At 33.2% G+C, this 22786-nt stretch overlaps 1 protein-coding gene across 1 annotated transcript; it reads right to left on the minus strand.

The window, feature by feature from the left end:
- Window positions 1-388: 388 nt before the first annotated feature.
- On the minus strand, window positions 389-13836 carry LOC125876949 (long chain acyl-CoA synthetase 6, peroxisomal-like). Its single transcript, XM_049558245.1, has 23 exons — window positions 13490-13836; window positions 11421-11481; window positions 11150-11227; window positions 10796-10867; window positions 10619-10700; window positions 10212-10317; window positions 10059-10135; window positions 9188-9232; window positions 8999-9085; window positions 6296-6385; window positions 6100-6179; window positions 5921-6014; window positions 5530-5618; window positions 5118-5206; window positions 3630-3759; window positions 3390-3508; window positions 2734-2857; window positions 2557-2643; window positions 2177-2280; window positions 1998-2083; window positions 970-1056; window positions 766-852; window positions 389-679 (listed from the first exon to the last, which is right to left on the minus strand). The coding sequence occupies exons 1-23, from the start codon at window positions 13605-13607 to the stop codon at window positions 581-583; spliced, it is 2091 nt and encodes a 696-aa protein (XP_049414202.1). The 5' UTR covers window positions 13608-13836; the 3' UTR covers window positions 389-580.
- Window positions 13837-22786: the final 8950 nt, after the last annotated feature.

Below are 22786 nucleotides of genomic sequence, written 5' to 3' on the forward strand. Positions count from 1 at the left end.
CGCGATCTGAACTATCTTTCCAGGAGCGCAATCACAACTTGATATACAAATGCACAGTTAACTCCCAACACCTTTTTGTTACCCCCATCTTCAACCAACCATAACGTTTGCAATGCCATTCTGCCCTCCATTACTGGAACTGGGCCTTTGCTGTCTTAGGCTAACCGGCTTGTATTAGATGTCCTTTCGAGTCCAAGCTTGAATAGCAGTTCGAATTCAGTTTTTCTATCGACATGTGTGAGCCATTCAGAGGCTCGATGCACAGAGAGCAGTCAACAGCTACACAGTTAAATTTTTAAAAATTCCATCCCATTTATCTGACCAATTACATGCTTTATTAACAAATTTGCCATCAAAATCCAGATATAAGCTGTCGAGGTTATTATTATTATATCTCAGAAAAGATTTCGTTGAATTTAAATTATTTGAGCATTGTACATACTACAACAAGAAATCTATAAACTCAAGATTAAAAAAATCCTCTGTGAGCTTACTATTCTACAATAATCATTTTGATTGGTATTTATTTTGAAGGGAAAGTGTGTGGGTGAACAGCTGAAGCTTTCTCGACTGCATTTGGTCATAGTGATTTCTGGGATGCTGGATCTGATGTAGAGAGCTCCTTATACATGTCAGATATTGCTTTGGCGAAATAAGCCTTCGCCTGAGGCCTCTTGACCTGGAAATTGAAACAGAAGAGAAGCACATTAACAAAGACATTTCACCCATAAAATTTAGAACATTGAAAAATGCAAGTGAAATTACCTTGAACGTGGGAGTGAGAAGGCCATTTTCGATTGTGAAAGGCTCAATAACCAATGTTACAGCTTTTGCAAATTCGAAACCTCTCAACTGTGTATTGCAGCAAAGAGAGAGCATCATTTACCGGATCAATTGAGAGATCACCTCAGCATTTTAAGAAACTAAAAGCCAGGTAAAGTAAAAGAAAGCCAAAGTCAAACAGATTACCTGAGCTTCCCTTCCGACTGCATCCATCTCAGTAAGAACAGCAGCCCTTACTCTTGGATCATTGCATAGTTGTCCCAAATCTTCATACTGGAGACATCATATTAAAACCAAGGGAAACAAATCAGCCAGCTTCTTAGAGAATGACAAACAAATATCTTCAACACCACAGCCTAAAATTTCATTTGGTTACAGCTATTCCGTAAAACTAAATTCTAAAGAACAGGTCAGATGACTGAATTTTTTATTGCTGAATGATTTTAGTAACTGAATACCAAGTACTGAAAACATTAGGCTGAACTGTTTGAAACTTACCACAGAACGTAGAACTTTACATCTCCTCCAATGGATGATAGAAAACCAAATCCACAAACTAATGAGTTTAAGATGTCTTACAAGTTCATATTTCAAAAGTTCTGTTTTTTTTAGAAGAAGTAATGTATTCCATTGAAAAGCAGCAAGAAGGATTTTATTGGTTGTGTCAGTTAGATGTCTTATATTTGCTTTAGTGGCTTTATGTAATATCATGACTAGATTATTTATTGTGCTTAGCGAAATGTGTCAATTTCCAAGATTTTACTTGACCAAGGGAAAATCAATGAGGAATGTATCGAAATAAGCCATCAGCAGGATCAAAAGTTAGCCAGACATTAATTACCAGTATATTTTATGGGAAGCTCTAGAAGCAAGTTGTAATTTATTTTTACAACCGTGGTGTCAGGGCAAGCTTGTGCACACCTCGACTAATTCCACAGGATACCTACCACCAAGGTAGGAACAGGTACAAGGTAACCTTGTCCACCAAGGGCCAAGGCTAGATGGGAAGAAATAGCAAGTTGTAATTTTCTACCTGTGTGAATATAAGCGCAGCTGATGTGCTCTGTGCAGAGTTAATGATAACACACTCAAAATATGAAGGTTAATGTAATGCAACACGAAACTCCAATGATGACCTTGGCACAAGTTTGCTTTAAGTGAAGCATTTCACAAGATGTAATTGCAATGACTAAATGTTGAAAATTAAGAGCTACCTTGATTCCCTCAGATGATGCCCATTCCTTCAAGACATCTGGCTCTACACAAACTATTGCTACTAAAGAGGAATTAAAGCTATCACCTGTGAATGTTGCAACAGTGAGCAGAGGACATTATAGTGAGCAAAGGACATGGTTTAATGATTCCATAAGAGAGAATTCCATTATCTGCTTACCATAGACGAAGCATTGTGCAATAAATTTGCATTTAGCATAAACATTCTCAATTTTCTCAGGAGCTATGTATTCGCCCTGTGCCAACTTGAAGATATTCTTCTTCCTGTCCACAATGACCATTCAGAGATCATTCTACCATGGAAGACAAGCAAGGCACAGAAAGATAGATGTTCTAATATCAAAAGGGGTAAATTAACGTTGAGAACGATGTAACTACATCATAATTTTAAAAAAAATTGATGGAAATGGTAGGGTTGACAGAAATCCTCGCCAACCACTAGGTGCCCACAAATAAATGGGTGGGGTGGGAAAAAGTTGTTTTGTATCTCAAATTAAAAATATCTAAGGTTCTCTCCTGATCAACTCGAATAGATTCTACCTGTCAATAATCTTCAAGCGGCCTCCAGGTAACCATAATCCAATATCACCAGTATGCAGCCAACCATCATCATCAACTACCTCCTTCCTGTTGACTACTAGGTCAGGCAAATTATCTTGGAGAAACTCATAGCAATGACAAAACAAGAAATGAAATATCAATGTGTAAGGTATGTACGTCTGCACTTCATCTTTGTAATAGCCTTCAAAAACAATAGGACCTCTAACACAAATCTCTCCACGAGGATGAGGCTGATCCTCTGATGTGTAACTCATTTCGGGGACATCCACGAGCTTTATCTCTGAAAATAGCAGTGTCGTAGACAAGTTAAACTCAGTTACAGCTTGTATTTAGCAATCATTAAGTTAACTATAGCGCTGCAAAAAAGTAATAGAAGTACAGGAACCACACAAAAGAAAGTCGACACACTCTTTAGCAAATTCAACATGGGAATGTGCAGTTCACTTATAGTACTACGACATTTTGTGCAAGGTAATTCTGCATATTAACCTTGTTGGCATTTAAAGTTTTAAGCCTTAATTTTCTCTTGCAAGCTTCTAATTTCGCGGATATACTTATCAGCACAAACTTTTTAGTGGAAATCTTGGCCCTCCTAGACTGCTATACACAATTAGGAACTTTTTCATGAATTCTCCCATGTTGTTAAGCTTCTATAAACAAATTATTAACCTTCCAATGGTCATGAAAACCTTTTCTATGCCTCAAACAGCCTTTAAATTCAGCTCAACAAGGAGAATAATATCGAAGGAAAAGCAAATCAAGAACCGTAACTAGTAAAGAAGTTTATATGCCATCATTAATTAAAACCTCACCACATGCTGGATTCGGAGAACCAACATGACCAGTTAAGTTATCAGTCTCGTCCATTGAGCTTATGACACATGAAGTCTCAGTCATGCCATACCCTTCCATTACTAGGCAGCCAAAACATCTGCAGGAAGGAATTTATTCAGAGCAAAGCCAACTACTGGAAGTCCTCAGCACCAACAAGAGCCAGAATTTGATGAATAAAATCTCCCAGTACTTTAGAACAGCAATAATGGTCAACTTACACTCTCAAGAACTCCAACACGTCAGGGGACAATGGTGAGGCACCTGAGGTCATAAGACGAACTCGTCCGCCCAGTTTGTCCTTTATTTTGTTGAACACCAACCTATCCCACATTGGTGATGGCTTTCTACCTGAAAATATGAGATTCTGTTAAAAGAGAGATAGAAACTCATAAAGATATTCCACAAAAGTAAGCAAAAGTATTTACTGCTGATATGCACAATCCGTGATAACATCAGATTTCGTCCAAGCCAGTAACACTTATAAACCAATGCATGACCAAATAGCTTTCTAGCACGAGTTAATTATATTGCCTAGGCACCCACACCTCGCTCATTTAAGGTGACCTACTGCTTGATAAATGGATTAGTCCAAGACCCTTACTACTCTCAAGGGATTTGAGATAACTAAAGGAATCCCTTCAGAGTATTAGTAATAATTTTAATTTGCATGCGCTACTCTTTCCAGGTTGTACATACTACACTTACTAGCTGATAGAAAGTAATTCACTTTTCATTTAAAAGCTTAAGCACACTAGACTCTTAAAACCTCTTTCCAGCACAACAGAACAGAATCGGAGAACTCAGCTTTGTGGCATGAACAGTAAATTATACTTCTACAGGGGGTAAATGAGTTTTAGTCTGACCACTCGAAAAAGAAAGTCCTCTTAAAAAAAATACAATAAGATAAAATCTGATTTAATTTCTGTTATAACAGCTCAGAAACTGCTACTCTTCCTCAAAGAAAAGAAGGAAAATCTAAGAGCTCATAATCAATTCCCACAGAATGAAATTCCAGTACATCACATCTTTTATGCCCTTAACTTTTAAACATTTCCAACTGTTATTGAAATAAAAAATTTGCATTGGATATTTTTCCGGTTATAGGTAGTCACATGATTTGAAAAAGGAAAATTTCTCAAATGGCAAATACTATAAATAATCATTTGATTAAATGCTCTATAACAGCTCAACCCCTACAACCCTCATCCGCGTCACAAAAGATAAGATTGAAATAGGTAAGAAAGCCTTTGTTCTTCTCTTTTATGCTTTAACTTTTCTAACGAGTCCTAGTCTTATATTAGGAATTAAAAAAACTTACGGCAGTCACAAACCATTAAACAATTTTAAAATGTTAATTGGCTCGCCATATTATGAGAATGAGACAGGTTTCCAAACAATGTGTTAAATAAGGAAGACGAGATGGAAACTCGTGTCAACTTCTCTCTTTATTATTTGAGAAGTGTTCTAGATTCATGAAGTGTGCATTCTCAATTTGATAATTGAGCCACCAAAGTTCCCTAGAATAATTTGTGAGGCAGGACATAAGTTGTTAAGCAAGGAGAAACAGAGTTCTAGCAGTGATAGACAGAAGCCAATGTGTTGCATATCATCATGCTATTGAGGGATCGTCTTTTTCTAGATGAGTGTATGTTGCAATCATCTAAAGCAACCAGAGGAGAATCACAAATAAAGTTGAAATAACTCACCGTTCATCACAGCTTGCTTCTTGGAGTTGTAGGCAGCATTAAACAGTCTCTGCTTCAGTACACCAGAAGTTTGTACGGCATTTGCGATCCTATAATGAGGAAGATTGGCAAAATCTAAGACCCCAGTCTACAAAGATATACACTACTTAGCACCCAAGGGGGGTGCGACCCTAGTGGTCGATGAAGTGGGTTGAGAACCATGAGGTCTCAGGTTAAATGTCTCGCGGATACAAAAACACTAGGTGATTTCTTCCCATCTGTCCAGTCCTTGGTGGTCAGAGATACCCGTACATGGAAGGTAACCGGTACCCTGTGGAATAAGTCGAGGTGCACGCAAGCTAGCCTGAATACCACAATTAACCAAAAAAAAAAAAAAGGATAAACACTATTTAGCAGATCACATAAATATTACCCAGCATATATCCTGTTGAAGAGACGAGGAACACTGCTAAATATTGTAGGTCTAAGTGTCACCAAATCATCCATCAATTTCAGATTGTCCTGCAAAGTAGAAATGCTAATGGTAAGTAATGCTGTGCAAAACAGATCAATGAATTATGTGATGTCTGTAGGATCCCTTTTAGAGCTTATACTTCATAAACTGAATTAGCGTAGAGCTAAAAGCAACTCATTTAATCTCTACAAAACGTTTACAAAAACTACATATGAATTGAAAAAAAGACACTTCTATTAAACCCAGTTTGCTCGTTGATCATGAATCCAGGATCAGAGGTCTAAGAAAACAAGGCTACACCAAGAAGCTAAGACTAAATAAGTACTTAATATCCAATTAACTGGCATACCCCCTGGTAGAATCCAACAGCAACACCATAATATACTGATGTAATTTGGTTGGCACGTTCATAGATGTGCGCCAGGGGAAGATAGGATATGTATCTGTAAAAATATTCACATAGTGCACACTAAATCAGGAATAAATCAAATATGCCTTATATAGACAAACATTTTTAGGCCAACTCACATGTCAGATGGATAAAACTTGATTGCAAGGGTCATGCCTGCAACACTTGCTATCAGGTTTGCATGGGATAATACGACACCCTTTCAAGAGAGGAAAAAAAATCAGGGCCTGACAAGATCTTGTTAACAAGAGAAATAACCACTACAGGTACTGGTCGAGTTAGCAGATTCTGAAGTTGAAGAAGTGTAAGCAATACCTTTGGTGTCCCCGTAGTACCACTTGTATAGCATATGGTAGCAATATCTTCAGGCTTGGGAGGGCAAAAGGGTTGCATACTGCTGCGGCCCTATTGGTAAGCATGTAGATCAGTCATTGTAAAGTTTCTACAGAAGTATAGTTAAGTTGTAGGAAAAGAGCTAATGATGTGCAAGAATGTCCATAATGTAAAATGAAAGTAGAGAGAATACACGACATTAGAACAAATTCTGATTACAACTTTAAAGTAATTCCCAAAATTACTTTAATAGACTCAAAACATGAAAAGGCCTGTCTCTAACACCCCCCCCCCCCCTCCCCAAAAATCCCACAGGTCCTTCACAAAAACTCATATAAAGATAGAAGCAGTGTTTCAAAAGGTGGGGGTGCGAGGTGAGGCATTTTATGCAGCACAAGGCGATGTGAATCTACGAGGTGTATATCTCATGTATCATCAATTTTATAATTTTCTTACAAAAAAATAATAATAATAATAATAATAATAATAAGCAAAAATCAAATTTTCAATAATTCTGCAAATAAATTCAATTAAATCACCGACAAGATAGAAAAAATATTTTAATTATTATCTGAGAAAGGTAACAACATAAAAAATTATAATAACTGAGATAATCTTCAAAAATAAAATCATCACCATTTCATCATCGATCTCCACATCTATTAGTCCTTCCCCCCGTAACTTAATATTTGCATTGATTATTGTTTATAGATTATAAAGAAGGAGAAGAATAGAAAGTGTAAGAGCAATGACAAAAAATGGATAAAGTTGCCTCAAAACATAGTACTATGGAATCTCTATCCTATCAATTTCATGCATGATTATATAAAAAACTATTTATGTGTCAGCTTCTATGAGAGTTACTTTCTTTATTTATATATTTTATGAAAAGTCACTACAACATGAAAACATAATAGCCTTAAGTATAAATATCATTACACCAATAATAAAAACATGATTTATAGCAAAAATACTTTTAAAACAATAAAAAACAAATTTAATGTCCAAGGGACCAAGGCGTATGCTTTTACGCCCGGGACATATGCCCCAAATTCTAGGGGTGTATGCCTATGGATCTACACCTTTCATTTATGCCCCGGGGAATTTTTGGTGCGCCTGGACCAAGACTCGCCCCAAAAACACCTTCGAAAACACGAGACATAAGGAAGCATAGGTGACACAAGGTATTTGAAAAAAAAAACTAGGTAAAACAACGCAAATCAATTTTGCTAGAAGGAAAAAAAGAAGAAATTTCATTGGTGCGGTGAGAGATAGTCACATCACCTAAAAAATAGGGGAGGTCTTGGAATTAACGATTTTAAGTTCTTTAATAAATCTTTATTGGGCAAATGGCTTTGGAGATTCAAGGTGGAGGTACAAGCTTTGTGGAGGAGGTGATTGTTGATAAATATGGGATTTTGGAAGGGGGTGGAGAAATGAGAGATATCACTTTGTTGTACGGTTGTGGTGTGTGGAAGAATATCTTGAAGGGATAGGATTATTTTTTTAAAAACACCGCATTCAAGGTTGGAGACGGAAAGAGAATTGATTTTTGGAGTAGGTGGTGTGGAGACAAATTTTTGAAAGATGATTTTCAGAGATTGTATAGGGTATCTTGGCAAAAGGACTTGATGATTCAGCATATTAGAGGGGAATCATGGTGGAGGGACTTTTTAGGACTTGAGGTTTAGAAGGGAATTTACCGATTGAGAAGTGACTAAGTTTCAAAGATTGTTAGCCTTACTACATAGGCAGATCAATCCGGCACATAACACCGGTGTTTGGTGAGAGGGCCCAGGGAATAATGGAGTGTTGACTGTGAACTCATTTTATGAGAAGGGTGAAGGAGGAACATGTTATCCCATGTAATGCAATATGGATCCATAAGGTGTCGAGGAAGGTGTGCTTTCTTAGTTTGCTAGCTGCTAGAGGCGTGATTTTTCCAGCGGAAAACCATTAGAAAGCGAAAGTTTGTTTGGGTCAGTTGGTGTTTCATGTGTAAGGAGGCGGGCGAGAATGTGGATCATCTTCTTCTTCGTTGTGGGCTAACCATGAGGTTATGGTGGGATATGTTTAGGTGGTTCGCACTCCTTGGGTGATGTCAACAACTGTGAGAGATCTGATGTTTAGTTGGAAGAGAGGGGGAAGGAGGAGAAGACAAAGGGCCTGGAATTTTGTTCCACTTGCATTAATGTGAGTTGTTTTGAGAGAGGGAAATAGGAGAGTTTTTGAAGGAGTATAGTCGAGTTTCTTCCCATTGAGAAGTAGCTCCAGTCCCTTAATTTTCTTTTGGTGCGCACAAAAAAGTTCCTTTTTGTATAGATGATAGAGCAGAGTTTGTATAGAATGCCCTTCAGTAGATTTTTCACCTTTTTGGTATACCACTTGCAAACGACCAGTTTGGCCATGTTTATAAATGAAATTCATTTACTTGATCAAAAAAAATAGAGAGAAAGAGAAGATCTACAACATAAATAGCATCTTAAAACTGGTCTCGCCTTCTGTGTAATGATGCTCCTTCACTATCAAACATAAGACAAAATCTAGCTCGAAAGGTGAGGTCAATTAGGGCAGGGAGGGAGGCAACATCTACCAAATATATCCCACTGAATTCAGGCTGACACCACCTAGTGCAAAACATCAATGGTCCAAGTAATAATTATTTATGAATATCATTTAATGTACCTGACTCAGAAGCCTTGTATATGATAAGAGCTTCATTCCCGTTGTAGATGGAAGAGATGGGAGATGTTCATCTATCCCACCCACTACCTACACCATCAAAGACAGTAGCTAAACTAACAAAAATACAACAAGCTGCTGTTACATATTATATAATAATCGGACCTAAAATGGGCAATTAGTAGCTCTTACCACAATCAAACGTACAGATGGAATCTCTGATAAAAAGGTCAACAACTGAAAATTCCATGAAAGAAAGGTCAGACAATCGAGAACTTCAACAAGTTTCACCATTAACACAAACATGATTATAGAAAAAAGAAAATCAGATTAGGTGGGTACAAAATAAACTACTGTAGTCTCAGAGAAAGCAAAATTACTTAAGAGTACAAGGTACCAGCATTGCACTAGTCTTCCAAACATAATTATAAGGATCTTTTTACAGATGAAATCCAGCTAAAATTGGGAGAAGCAAGCACGTGAAAAGATGTGAAACTTGAAAAACAAGGAATTAGGATATTCTTTATTCTTTCTTCTTTTTTCCTTTTTGGAAAAGGAAGGAACTAGCATTTGTTTTAAAGCAGCATTCAGAGGAATAGAGAAACATGACAATATCACCAGACAAGATGGAAAAGGCAAGGTAGCTAAATAACGATAAATGAACTAAAAACAAGGATTAGAGTGAAGCATTAAACTGAGTCGTCAATCAGTATCACCGTCTTAAAAGGTCATTAACTGTAACTCGAGGAGTTTTTTTGACTTTTAAAGCTTTGCATTAAATAATAACTGGAGAGGTTTCTTTGACTGTGAAACATTTCATTAGTAAAGATTATCACTCAATACGAACATGCTACTGAGAGGTATTTTAGAATTATTTTTTTTCTCAAACTGATATTAGTAGACTATGAGCAAGTCCAACAGAGTCCTCAAAAGTTTTTCATGTTGTTGATGTGTCTAAGAACTCAAGTTGATCAGAACAATGTTAAGATTAATGCCTCATACTGATGTGATTTGGAAGCATATTAAAGGAGTATACTCTGTTTAGGGGAGGAATTTCACTCACAGTGTTCAACGTAGTTGGCACACAAATAATGGCCTGTACATCAGCATGATTGACAATATATTTAACAGCGTCAGGACCTGCAGACAAAAAACATAACAAGTTTAATATATTTACCAGCCAAGGAAAACTTTCATGAAAACGCCACCTACACACCAAGAGTGTCATATAGAGGGACTGAAGTATATGAATATGCCGCGCAAGCATGGTCTACAATCATCCACTCAGGGCTATTTATGAAGTAAAGTCCCACACGAGCACCCTGGTCCATCAAAATTGGAAAAGGTCAATGATTAATTATATTGTCATTGAAGTACAATGGCACGTTTGTCTGAGTCAAATAGACTGAGCAAAAAAGGGTTAATCAGAAAACGTCAACGTCCAGATATCAAACAAGATGATGTGTTTATCACACTAACATACCCCAAATAAGCAGACATATCCTATTTGGTGTTAAAACAGAACAAGGAGGTTCAGAAAAATGTGATGTGGTGATCTCTTTCTTACATTAGTAGATGAATGCATGTAAGTTACGAATATGTACTGATCCAAGTATGACATACCGGTTGTAATCCATAATAGTGAAGTCCAGAACCAATTGCAGTCCGAGCAGTCCCTGCCTCTCCATATGTCATCCATTTGTACCTATGGCATGGATGAAAAAATAAACGAGTAATTAGGAAACTTCTCCAATTCATCTCATCCAACAAAACATTGTTAAATCGGTGCAAAATGCTCACTCTCCAACAGTTCCATCTACCCGAATGCGTGAACCCAAATATTTGTAATCCTGAAAGGTTTGAACCGCATGTCTGAACACAAAATATTATCAGATAAAACAGAAGATGTACTCAACAAAATAATGCAGACAATACTAAAACGTAAGCAGCATATCTCCTTTATGAACAATTAAAATAAGAGTGTATACAAGGGGTGATGAGATACTATTGTTGCAGTGATCGTGGACTACACCGCACACCAAATGTAGAAAAGGAAATTGAAAAAAAAAATTGTGCAAGTAAATGGCACGGCGACCTAATTCCTCTTTATATTTAAAGCAATTAAAAGTAAAAAGCTAAAGACGAGATTCTTACTCAAAGTTATCGTGTAGTGTCCCAATTTCAGGATGATCGGGAAATCTAGTAACAAGCTTAAGAGGAGATCGTGCAGATCTGCAATAATCATCACTTAGTTCCTCATATGACTTAGAAAGTTATAATTATACATAAGTAATTACATATGCAGTATACCCATAGAGATATTATATGCAAGTGATGTGTGGATTATATGTGCATCCACACCTGTGAACATGTAATTAAGAAACAATCATGTGTATCTTGCGGCTGAAGTAGAAAATACACGTACCTGTATACATTCCATTTTCCTGTCTGCAATTTCTCAGGAAGAACTACGCTGAACCCCTGACCTGATCATACTTTAAGGTGTGATTAACTAAGTAAACAATGAGAAAGAGTAAACACAGCAATGAATGAACAAAAAAAGAAAAGCAGAAAACCACTGCATAAAAGGCAGCAAGACATGCTGGAGTCTATGCAAAGCCATATCATGTCAGATACAAAATACCAGACAACCTTGTAACTATTTTTCTTCTATTTTTTGTACATCAAATAATAAATCTGCTTAAAGGAGTGCACAAGAACTATTAAGATAGAATATACAATCTCTAAGCCGAAGCTCACAAGTTTATAGAGCACCATTACAATAGGCTTATCTACCTTTATACATCTTGTACAGTTTGTTTGTTCATGATTTAAACTTGCATTACTTCAGGATACTCCTTGTACAGAATAAGGACCACACACGTTCAACAGGAGATCATCAGGACTCACGTTACTGTATATGTATTATATTCCAGTAATAATCAATATTCAGCTAGAATACTAAGGATAGAATGCGTTCCAGACAGCTAAATACCATTGCACATATACCTAACATGAAGGCATAAGTACATGAGACTACTTCAATGCTTTTCAAACTAATAGACAAATATGCTTCAAAAAGGGAAGGAAATACAACCATCGTACATTTGTATGTTTTCTTTTTCATCACAGGGGTGCCTTTCGTGAGCAACACGGTCTTTCTTTTTTTTTTTTAGATGATGGTGGTGTAAGCTAGTGTGCACCGCGACTATTCCATCATGTACCTACTATCCCCCACCAAATCAGATACCCAGTAACTTTGCTCCCCAAGGCTAAGATATATGGAAAGAAGTCACCAAAATATTTTTTTCCTCTGCTAAAATTTAAACACAAGACCTCATGGTTCTCCTCCCACCTCATTAACCACTAAACCCTCATGACTAACACTATCTTCAAAAGCTTGGATTATGTGAGAATCTACATGATTCACTTTCTTAGCTTAATTGAAAGCTGAAAAATAGTTTCATGGACTCTCCGTGACTCAAGGCTCTCACTGAGAAGTGTATTAGAGTCTTAGAAACTATTTTCTACTCAATGTCTCCATATTAGTGCAAAGAAACATTCTTGTTAAAGGAGATGCTGTAATGGAACGCCAAAATCTACTCACCCTAACTCAAACTGGGGGTTACTAAAGTCTAAAATATACCTATATGTTTGAGTTTGAAGAATATGCCTCATAAAGCATTGTCAAACACTGTCCATGTTTATAAAAAAAAATTGTTCCTCAAAAAAAAAAAGCATTTTCAAACACTAGCTATATTCCATGGGATTCCTCTACAGTGCAATTCACAAAAACAAGCATTTTCTCAGGCTGCAGCATACGACTAGCATGGAACACCCCCGTGATCCCACAAAATTTCTTACAGGCCAACAGAAACACCTAGTAGCAAACAGCCAGCAAAGAAATAATTCCCCCAACCATATTTTCCACAAGATCAAAACCTTCATGGTCGAACACAGATTTTTTAACCAAGCAACAACCCTCCCGTCTCTGATTCCATATTTCTCCTCCATCTGCCACCTCACCCAAAAGAAAAAAGGTGTGGGATGGGGGGTGGGAGAAGGTTATTATCTATCAATATGGACTACATTTTCCTTCCAGGTACCAAAAGAGAGCTGATAGCTAAATCTCAAGATTCTCAGGAATCAAAATTTTCAAAAAGTAAAGCTCTAACAGGTTCTCAACTTTATAACAACACCCTTTTAATAATTTGGAATGAGAAAGACTTCAGTCAAGTCAGTGGTCTAAAAAGACAACATCTTCCACCCATAAAATAGATTCATATCCAATAAAGGGTCCCAGAAACCAAAAATCATAACCCAACCCACTATCCACTATTCTGATCTGGGGATTCATCTTTAAACATTGTACCTTCACAAATCTACAAAATTTCCATTTTTTCCCACAATCGTACAACTCCACACATCACATCTACATTATATGCCTACACAAACGTAAAAAACAAACAATTGAATAATCAGAAAGTGAAGTACCTAGTAAAAATTCGCCGGCAGTTGGGTTTGAACGGATCAATGAGCGAGACACGTCATCGGTGGCCGGAACAAGATGGCTTTGAATAGCTTTCAGGCGTCGCTCTGCCGATGATTCCATTTTTTCCCCAAAAAAAAATCTCAATAAAGTTTCCCTTTTAGGATATACCCAGTTGAATCCACTACTATATTATACTTCTCCGTTTTTAGGATTTTACGGTAGGCTGGAATTGTAGTATATTATTGTGATAAAGTTAATACGACAAATATATATATATATATATATATACGTATAGATAGATATGATTGGCACGCTATTCGATGATGACGACACGAGGGAGGGCGTGGAGGAAGAAGAGAATAGTTACATTATTAGCTTAAACTTTATCTTATTACATAGTATAAGAAAAGTTTTATTTTGTCTATCAATTTATTTGTATGATGATTATGCTATTACTTTAATATTTTTTTTCATTCTACTCTTGTTTTATTTTATTTTTCTTGCATAAATGTTTCTTTTAAAGTATTAATCCGTGATATTATGCAACGATAAAAAATGAAAACAATCTATTCACTAATCATATCATATATATATATATAAAATAGAATCTTAGGTTCGTCTACGTGGCGTCACCACAAACTAGAATTCTCTTTTGATTTATTTATTTCCAAAACTAGTCTTCCCTCTCGTGAAAAGTTGCGACTTTAATGAAAAGTTGCGACTATTATGAAAAGTTATGACTTTTTTGAAAAGTTGCGATTTTTATGAAAGGTTGTGACATTTTCGAAGGGTTGTAACTTTTCCAAGTAGTTGTAACATTTCCGATAAGACACAATAAACATTTGTTCACTCTAGCCTTTATTGTCTATAAATAGAGGGATTTTCTCTAATTTTAAAACAACAAAAATTCTGAACATCTTCATCTTTTTCTTCTTCACAATTAAATATTTGTGTACTTTGCTCATGCTGAGTGACTCACTTACACCATTGTTTATGTTACAGATCCTGATATGTATTTTTGCAGTCATTTATTTATGCTTATGCTATTAATGATAAATAATAAGATGTAATAATTTTTATTTTACTTTACATTATTAATGTTTGTTACTATGTAATCTTATATGTAAATTAATATAATGTTTTAGTTTTAATGACTGATAGATTTTAAAATTATTTTATAAATTTAGTCAAATTAAATTTTTGCGTGAAGCGCGAATAATTTTATTAGTATAATATATTATAAAATAATACATAACAATTATTCGGACAAAGTGTTAGGATAGTGGTCGTTGTTTTTAGCGGATAGTGAAATATAATTTGCCGAAAGAGGTTAAAGAAAAGGTCATGGCTAACGTTCGCCGGCTAGGTACAGCGCCATGAAGATTTGACTTGCGCTAAAGTGAGCCACATGAACACTACGCAGCAGCCATGGGGGTGCGGGTGGGTGGGGTCTATTATTTCGGTTGACAAGTTTGGTTAAACTTTTTTGTATTTTTTTTTTGCGTAGAAAAATATTTATTCAAAATTTAAGGTTTAGTTTATAGATTTATCACTTAATTTTGAAATAAAAAAAAGATGTATAACTTTATTTAAATATTAAGAAAGTAATTGAACCATTTTCTTATAACAAAAAAAGTTATTTAATTTTATTTAAATATCACAAAATCATTAATAGCTAAAATACTGGTAATTTATGTGATACTTAGGTGAATTTGAGTTTGTTAGAAATATATTGATTGGTTTTATAATTTTAACGTGAAGTTGAGTATTTCGTTATAAAAAAATAAATTAATTTGATTATCTAAGTGTTGATTAATCATTAAAGAAATTAAACTTAATACTACTATATTGAATTATTGATGTAAGAAAGGATGTTGAGAATTATTTTTATTTTATTTCACTAATTATTGATATGTAGTTTAAAAGTTGGAATATATGTCTTGAAAATTACGTGTTGAGTTAAATGTCATAATATAAAAAACAATTAATATGAAAAAAAGGTACTACACGTAAGTTACTCAAAAAGGTAAATCAATATAATCGACTATAGTTAAGGCCCTCATTAATATTTTAAGAAAATGGAACATGAATGTCCGGAAACTAATATGCATTAATTTATTTAAATTGCTTAAAACAGTTGGTTTAAGGGGGTGGACGACAATTAATGCACAAATCATCTGAAAAAAATGCTTTGAATAATATGGTTCATCGAAATAGTTAGTTAGCTTAAATTTCAATCATGTCACTATAAATTGAAACGGGTGAAGTGATAATGAGTGTATATTGACATTATTTGAGGTGTATAAAAATATTAGTAATTAGTTTGATATTTCTTTTGTTATTACTGTATCTCGTGTAAATATTATATTGATATTCCATGTCTTGTTGGTTTGTAGAAGGTTGATTTAAGAGACAAACTAAGCATTTATGTGAACTTCAAAATAAAACTTTCACATTTATGTGGATCCTCTTTTTTGAAAGATCCGTTATCGAATTTTAAGTTTACTATAAAAAAAATATATTTTTAAATTTTTTGTTCTGTATAAGTTATTTAACTTTACAATTTTTCACGAAAAAATCATTTTTCTATTTCCTATAATATAGAAGTCGTTTAATTTCAAAACTTATTGGACATAAGTCGATATTTTTTCATATATAAAAGTCATTTAATTTTGATAAATAACTAAAAAGCAAATTTCATCGAATTTTATATTTTGTATTGAAAATATGACATGACATTCTAAAATAAATTTATTATGTTTGAGATAATTTTAAAAACTTTTTTAGTATTAATTCGCTTCATAACACTAATCTTTGTTTTTACGATATTGTTTTTAGTTCCTTATTTTGATGTTTCAATAATAATTTCAACTCATTATTATTATTATTATTATTATTATTATTATTATTATTATTATTATTATTATATAAATTAATTATGTTTGAGATAATTTTAAAAACTCTTTTAGTATTTCGCTTCATAACACTAATCTTCGTTATGATTTATGATATTATTTTTAGTTCCTTATTTTGATATTTCAACTCATTATTATTATTAATATAAGAAATATGTTTTTGACTATTTTGTTCTTACTAATATACTCATTTGTTTGGTAAATTCATAAACATTTTTTTTAATTAACAAAAGCTATGTTCTTAGTCTATCAAAAAAAAAAAACACATGCTTTGCAAGGTTGATGTGAACCATGACTTCAAATTGTTACGAGGAAATCAAAATAAAAAGATAAAAACAATTTTATAAACTGCAAAGAAGATCAGTGTTAAGAAAAAATAGCTTAATACACAAAATATTCCATTAAGCTAATTAGCTACTTTGGAGAGGCATGCTATATTTTGATATAAAATATAGAAATTCAATTGAAGTTTTACCTTTTATGCAACATAAAAAAAAATGTTGAAAAACTTTAAAATTGAGTCACTTTTATATGATTTTTTTTTAATTATTTTTTTTAAAAAAAGTGATTTTATACTGTAAACTTTAATTTGTTATGTCATTAGAGTTCAATGGATTTAATAACACAAATCCTACGAATTTGATATGATTTATGTCTTCAAATTCAAAGAAATTTAAGTAAATAGATAAATAAAATTTTGTAAATCACGAAAAAAAAGACTAGCTAGTGTTGGCAAAAAAAATCAAAAGAATAATTTCTAAAATCAAGCTATTACATTTAAAATTTTAAATCTTGACCGTGAATTTGGACATAGAAGTTTTAAGTTTATATATATACTAGATAAGTATGACCCGTGCTAAGCCCGGGCCCAACGTCTTATATTTCAAGGAGCTCATTTATATATATACTCCCAAGTTCATAGCTGCCAAAAAAAATACTTACTAAAGAAGTCTAATGTGTAGAGAATGAAGGGACAAAATCTTTTACTTGATTATAATGCAAAGTAACATTGTGAACTGTACAACGATGACAAGTTAGAATCCCATCTCAAATATCACTTACAGAAAGTACAATTATTTGGTCTTTACACAAGTTCCAATTTTATCAAAAACTTTCTTTTTAAAAAAGAATCCATATCTATTAAGGATACACGTTGCTTGTAATTTTCAAACTTCGTCAATATTAAATCTATGCACAGAGATAGTTACTGGTTCAGCCACTGAAGTGGAATGAGATAAGTATCTATAGGGATCTTTCCTCTCCACTTACGCTTCTTGGCTGAATCGACTGTCACTTCTTTCTCTCGAAAGCTAGAGCATAAATCTTTCTTATTAACCACATTGTATCATAATCAATTCTCTTGATCCTTCTACACCTTCTCTCCCTTGTTTAATCAAGGGAGAACGATGAAATGAGAAATTTTGTAGCTAAAAATGTAAAATTAAGAGTGAATATCATGAATATTGGTTTTTTTAAAAAAAAGAAAAAAAAGAGAGAGGATAGAGTGAGAGTCACCAACCATGTATTAGAACCAAGATATTAAAACTTATAAACACCAGAGGTTTGTGCACATCTTCACATGAGGAGAAAATGGTTACAAAATTTCTGCTACATTTCCAACTCCTCATGTTTCTACTACTCCTACTGACTCCTACTTTCTTGTCTTTACATGTCATAAGCTTAGTTTTTTTTTAAAAAAAAATGGCTTTATGATTCAAAAAAGGTGTGCACATAAGTTACTTGAATAAAAAATTACACTTCAAAATTGAAATAAATTCTAAAGTGTCAAAACAAAAGCCTATGCTATGTGGGATAAGTCTAATTTCATCTCTTACTTTCACTATTTCCCAGATTTATAGGCCATTTCACGTATCAAATTCAGCACTCTGTTTTCATCATATTTCTGGATTCAACATGTATTCAAAGTCTCATATTAGAAGTAGTATTAGCACCATAAGACTTACCCATTTTATGACATAAACCTTTATCGTAGTTATTCCAACATTTATATTTTTTTTAAAAACTAATAGAAAGCATGTTAAAGCAAATAAAAAATTTAAAAGAAACTTGTTCGGCTTGGTGAGAATCCATCCTGAATTTTATTCAATTGAAAAGAAAAAACAACAAACCAATTATCTCTAGGAAGATCAACATGGATATTATGCCTTACTTTTCCGAATCTGAGATCTATTGGATCTGGGAATTAATTGTGTTGCCAATATTTGCATTGCCTCAACCTGACAAAAATGTTGCTTACAGATCTTGAGAAATAGGAGATTTGACCAAGTGAATCAAGATAAGTAGAATTTTAGATAGTCATTTCTATCAATAGGGCAATATATATGAATTTTTTAACATTAAGAGCCATTGCGTTGTGAGTTAGTGTTCACCTATAATCTAAAACTGACGTGAACTAAATGGAAAAATTACCACTTGTTAAATATATATCTCCAAAAAAGAAGAATCAAATATGATATTTATATTTCAAAACTGATTTTTTCACCAATTTTATACAATAACTACATTAGTAATGTAAAATATCTAAATAGAAGGTGACATGAAAAAGTTATCGATGATTTACTTCTCTGTTTGATAAAAAGGTAAAGGAGGACAAAAAGTTTAGTTAGTATTTATTGATGGAAGTACTTCAAAAGTAACAATTGAGACAACCTCATTACTACTAAAAAACCTACTGCAAGGTAAATTATTGTGTAAGACACTCTAGCACTAATGAAATATACTTCTGTTAACATTGAACACATATATAGGAAAGAAAATACATAAGCCAACTATTTAGCCAATTATACATTTGAGGTGACAGGGAGACAACAATTTAATCCATTTAGAAAGCTACCATCGCAGGGGAGGAATTTTTCTTAATTTGGATAAACATTCTGTTCCAAATTTGAGAATCAGGAACAAGGCAATCAACATATAAACCATGAGCACATATAAATACATAACAAGAAGGCATAGAAGAGGTCACAACCAAAGAATAGAAAATCAAAGAAGAGCTCCTACTCTATTATCACTGTTTGCAGATGTCTAAAACAATGCAAAATCAACATCACTTTATGGTAACTTAACAGAACAAAAAGAAGAGGGACAACATTTAAACAAAGGAATCAGTAAAGAAGAAAAGTCTAAAATCAGAGTTATTGTGACGAGTTCCAAAAAAAAAAAAAAAGAGAAATTTCCACACATGAAACCACACAACACACGGAATCACCTAAAAAATCGACATCTCGAAAGAATCTAATAATGTAGATTAAAGAAGTATAAATAAAGAAAAGAAGGAACACTTACAATCATAGCTAAGCACGCAGGACCTCAGAGAAGATGACGAACACCAACTTGGCCAGTGACTGTTGGCAGAGAACATCACTATCCTAAACCCAAAATTGTCGTCTCCTTTCAAGGATATACACACTTTTATGATTTTTTTCATATGTCACATGCACTCCAAATTTATTATGAATGTTGCTATCTACCATTTACGATGTGATGGTAATTGAATTCAATATGAAATGAGCATAAATTTCGTCACTGTCTTCCTTAGCAATTACACAAAAGAGTACATCACTTCACCCCACCACATTTATTTTGAATATTCAAAATTTCTTTTTATTTAAAATTCTGCTAAAATTAACAAACAGAACCACCAAGTTACTTTTATAGAAATTTCAATAAAATCTATAGATGAAGGAATTAGATCCTAAAGCACTAAAAACAAATTTGTCTTTTTGCTCACCTCTCTTTTTATGTCTTTGAAAGAAAACATATAAAACAACTACTGTAATAAGTTTCATATTACACTACTTAATTCAGTCTTTCTTATCCTCAATTCATTTACTTAAGTTAGATGTGAATCTATTATTACATGTTAGTCTGGGGGATATTCACGTTATATTCCTATTTACTCAAAGCTTAAGAATTACTATTAGTATATTGGTAAGCAAATAGGATTTATTGGAACTCACATCTCTTTTCTTGAAAATTTAACTTGTACTATAACTTAAACACATATTTTAACTATATCATTTAAGTCGGTTGTTAGGTATTCTTTTTTGCCAAGAATATTTCACGAGAAAGCGACTGTCTTTGCCGTGATGCTTTAGCTATATGAGTGTCTCAATACTAAAGATGAAGGCTCTGTTATACCATTAAACTCTAAGAGAGAGATAATTTTAAGAAAATAGAAGATAAAAGAAAGCACACAGTTCTGATTTTTTTTTATCAATTCATATTTTTGGAACGACCTAGGGTTGTAATATCCAATTAAGAAAGTGAACAGAAGCCATCTTTGAATATTTGAAAAGGACTGATTAAGAGCAAGAAAAAATAAATGATCACTCAAAATTGAAAATTGAAAAAGTTAACCGAAGAGATTTAAGCAAAAATGTGAATAAAACATACCTGGAAACACTCTCAACCATTTAGTCTTGAAAATCTAAGAAAACTGATGCAAATGAGATATTTATTTTTTTTCATTGGAAGAGTGGAGAAGATGTAGATGCTTCTAGAGTATTAAAAAAAAATAGAGCCTTGGTTTGAGCATGAGTGCACGGATATCAACAAATTTTAGTATAGTAATTATAATTTGCCCTTGTATATTTGATTTAATATCGCTTTTGCCACTGGTCGTTGGTCGTCTTCACATTTCTATATAATAGAAATATATATGTGAACTACGTAAAAAGTACTATACATAATAATAATTAACAACTTTTTAAAAGACATAAAAAGATTTAGACGAAAAAATTGATCAACTCTGAAAATTTTAGTTATATCACATAAATTAAGATGAAGGGGTTGTATATTTTATGCATTTAAAATAAATTAACAAGTTCTTTAAATTTAAAAATATCATGACAATGTAATTGTGTAGACCTTTAAATGTGTTTTTATTGTGATAGCTAGTAGTTGATAGTGATATTTTGTTTGGTGTGTGAGTGGGAATTTTCATGAAGTTTAATACCAACAAGAAAAGGCACAAGGACAAATTCACATAAAAAATCTTTCATTAGGATAGGCAAATTAAAAATCTTTCTTTAGGATAGACTAATTAAAAAGCTCTTATCAATGTTATGTGTGACAATGACACACATAACATCAATCAAATTCACTATATGTGGTAATAGAGTATAGACAACTTGTGCTTCTATATTGGAGAGAGAGATAGATAAAAAAAAAAAAGATAAGACTAGAGTAAAAAAAATTTATAAAATTATTCTTCATTATGATTTCAATTAATATGTAATTAGTTAATAATAATTAATAGCAGAAACCAAATACACCATATGGGAGGAGGAGGAGGGTGTGGGGGGGGGGGGGTACATGTTTATTAATCTCTTGGTTATAGTTTTTTTTTCTTTATTCATTATGATATTTGATTACATGCGTATCAATTTAATGAGATTTTACCGTATTTTGTTTGCAATCAGGGAGGGACGGAGCCAACATATACTTGAGGGTTCATTCGAACCTCTTTGGTGGAAAATATTACTATTTATACATAGTTAAAATTATTTTTTAGATATGTATAATAGATGTCGAACTCTCTTCCATTAGTTTGTGTGTTTACTTCTCAGATTTTAAATCCCCTTATTAAAAAATCTGGCTCCGCCACGATTTGCAATCCAATTATTGTTCTTAAAGGTTCCCTATAATAGGCCACTTGGGTCCTACTTAAGATCCTGGTCCAAATCTTTTGTTCATATTCATAAAGTCTAGTATAATGTCCTAGCTTATCCAACTCATGACCAGTAAAATATTTGAATCTATACCACAGATAATTAAGCAAGTGATCATTTTCCTCTTAATATAGCCTTCCTCTGTTTGGAAAAGAATTTGCTAGGCATAAAATTTATTTTATTTTCGATGTTATTCTTCCATCAAAATCGAAAGAATCAAATAGAATATCAATCATTTTCATTTAATAATAAAATGATAAGTTAAATAAAAGTCTAAATTTTTTCATCAAACAATTTTGAATTTCAACTTTAAAATTTTGATGTGTTCTAATTGTGAATAATTTTGAGTGGACAATATCTAAAAAAAATATTAGAATATCGAGATGAGCTTATATCTAAAATTTGAGTTGTTTAGAAAAGATTTGAGCTGATATTTATTAAGAGCAGTTGTTGAAGAGCAATTTAGAATTATTTTCTTAAGCAATGCACTTTAAATTGTTTTGTAGTGTGAAATTCCCCAAAATTAATGTTAGCTAAGCCTCATGTGTGATGACAAATGTACTTTCTACCAAATACCTATCGAGATAAATTAATCTTCAATAAGTAGATTATATTTTTGCATGTTAGACTGAATTTATTAATATAAAAAATAATTGGAGAGACATGATCATTGAATACCTTTGGACTACAT

Source organism: Solanum stenotomum, chromosome 1 (genome assembly GCF_019186545.1).
Source record: "Solanum stenotomum isolate F172 chromosome 1, ASM1918654v1, whole genome shotgun sequence".
In the NCBI taxonomy this organism is placed as follows: domain Eukaryota; kingdom Viridiplantae; phylum Streptophyta; class Magnoliopsida; order Solanales; family Solanaceae; genus Solanum; species Solanum stenotomum.

Excerpts from the sequence above, each read along its gene's own strand:
- LOC125876949 (XM_049558245.1), bottom strand. The coding sequence starts at position 13,607 with ATGGAATCATCGGCAGAGCGACGCCTGAAAGCTATTCAAAGCCATCTT. Across the intron at positions 10,868-11,149 it reads ACACTACACGATAACTTTGA|ACATGCGGTTCAAACCTTTC; the intron begins GTAAGAATCTCG and ends TTTTGTGTTCAG. Across the intron at positions 9,233-10,058 it reads TGCCAACTACGTTGAACACT|TTGTTGACCTTTTTATCAGA; the intron begins GTGAGTGAAATT and ends TGGAATTTTCAG.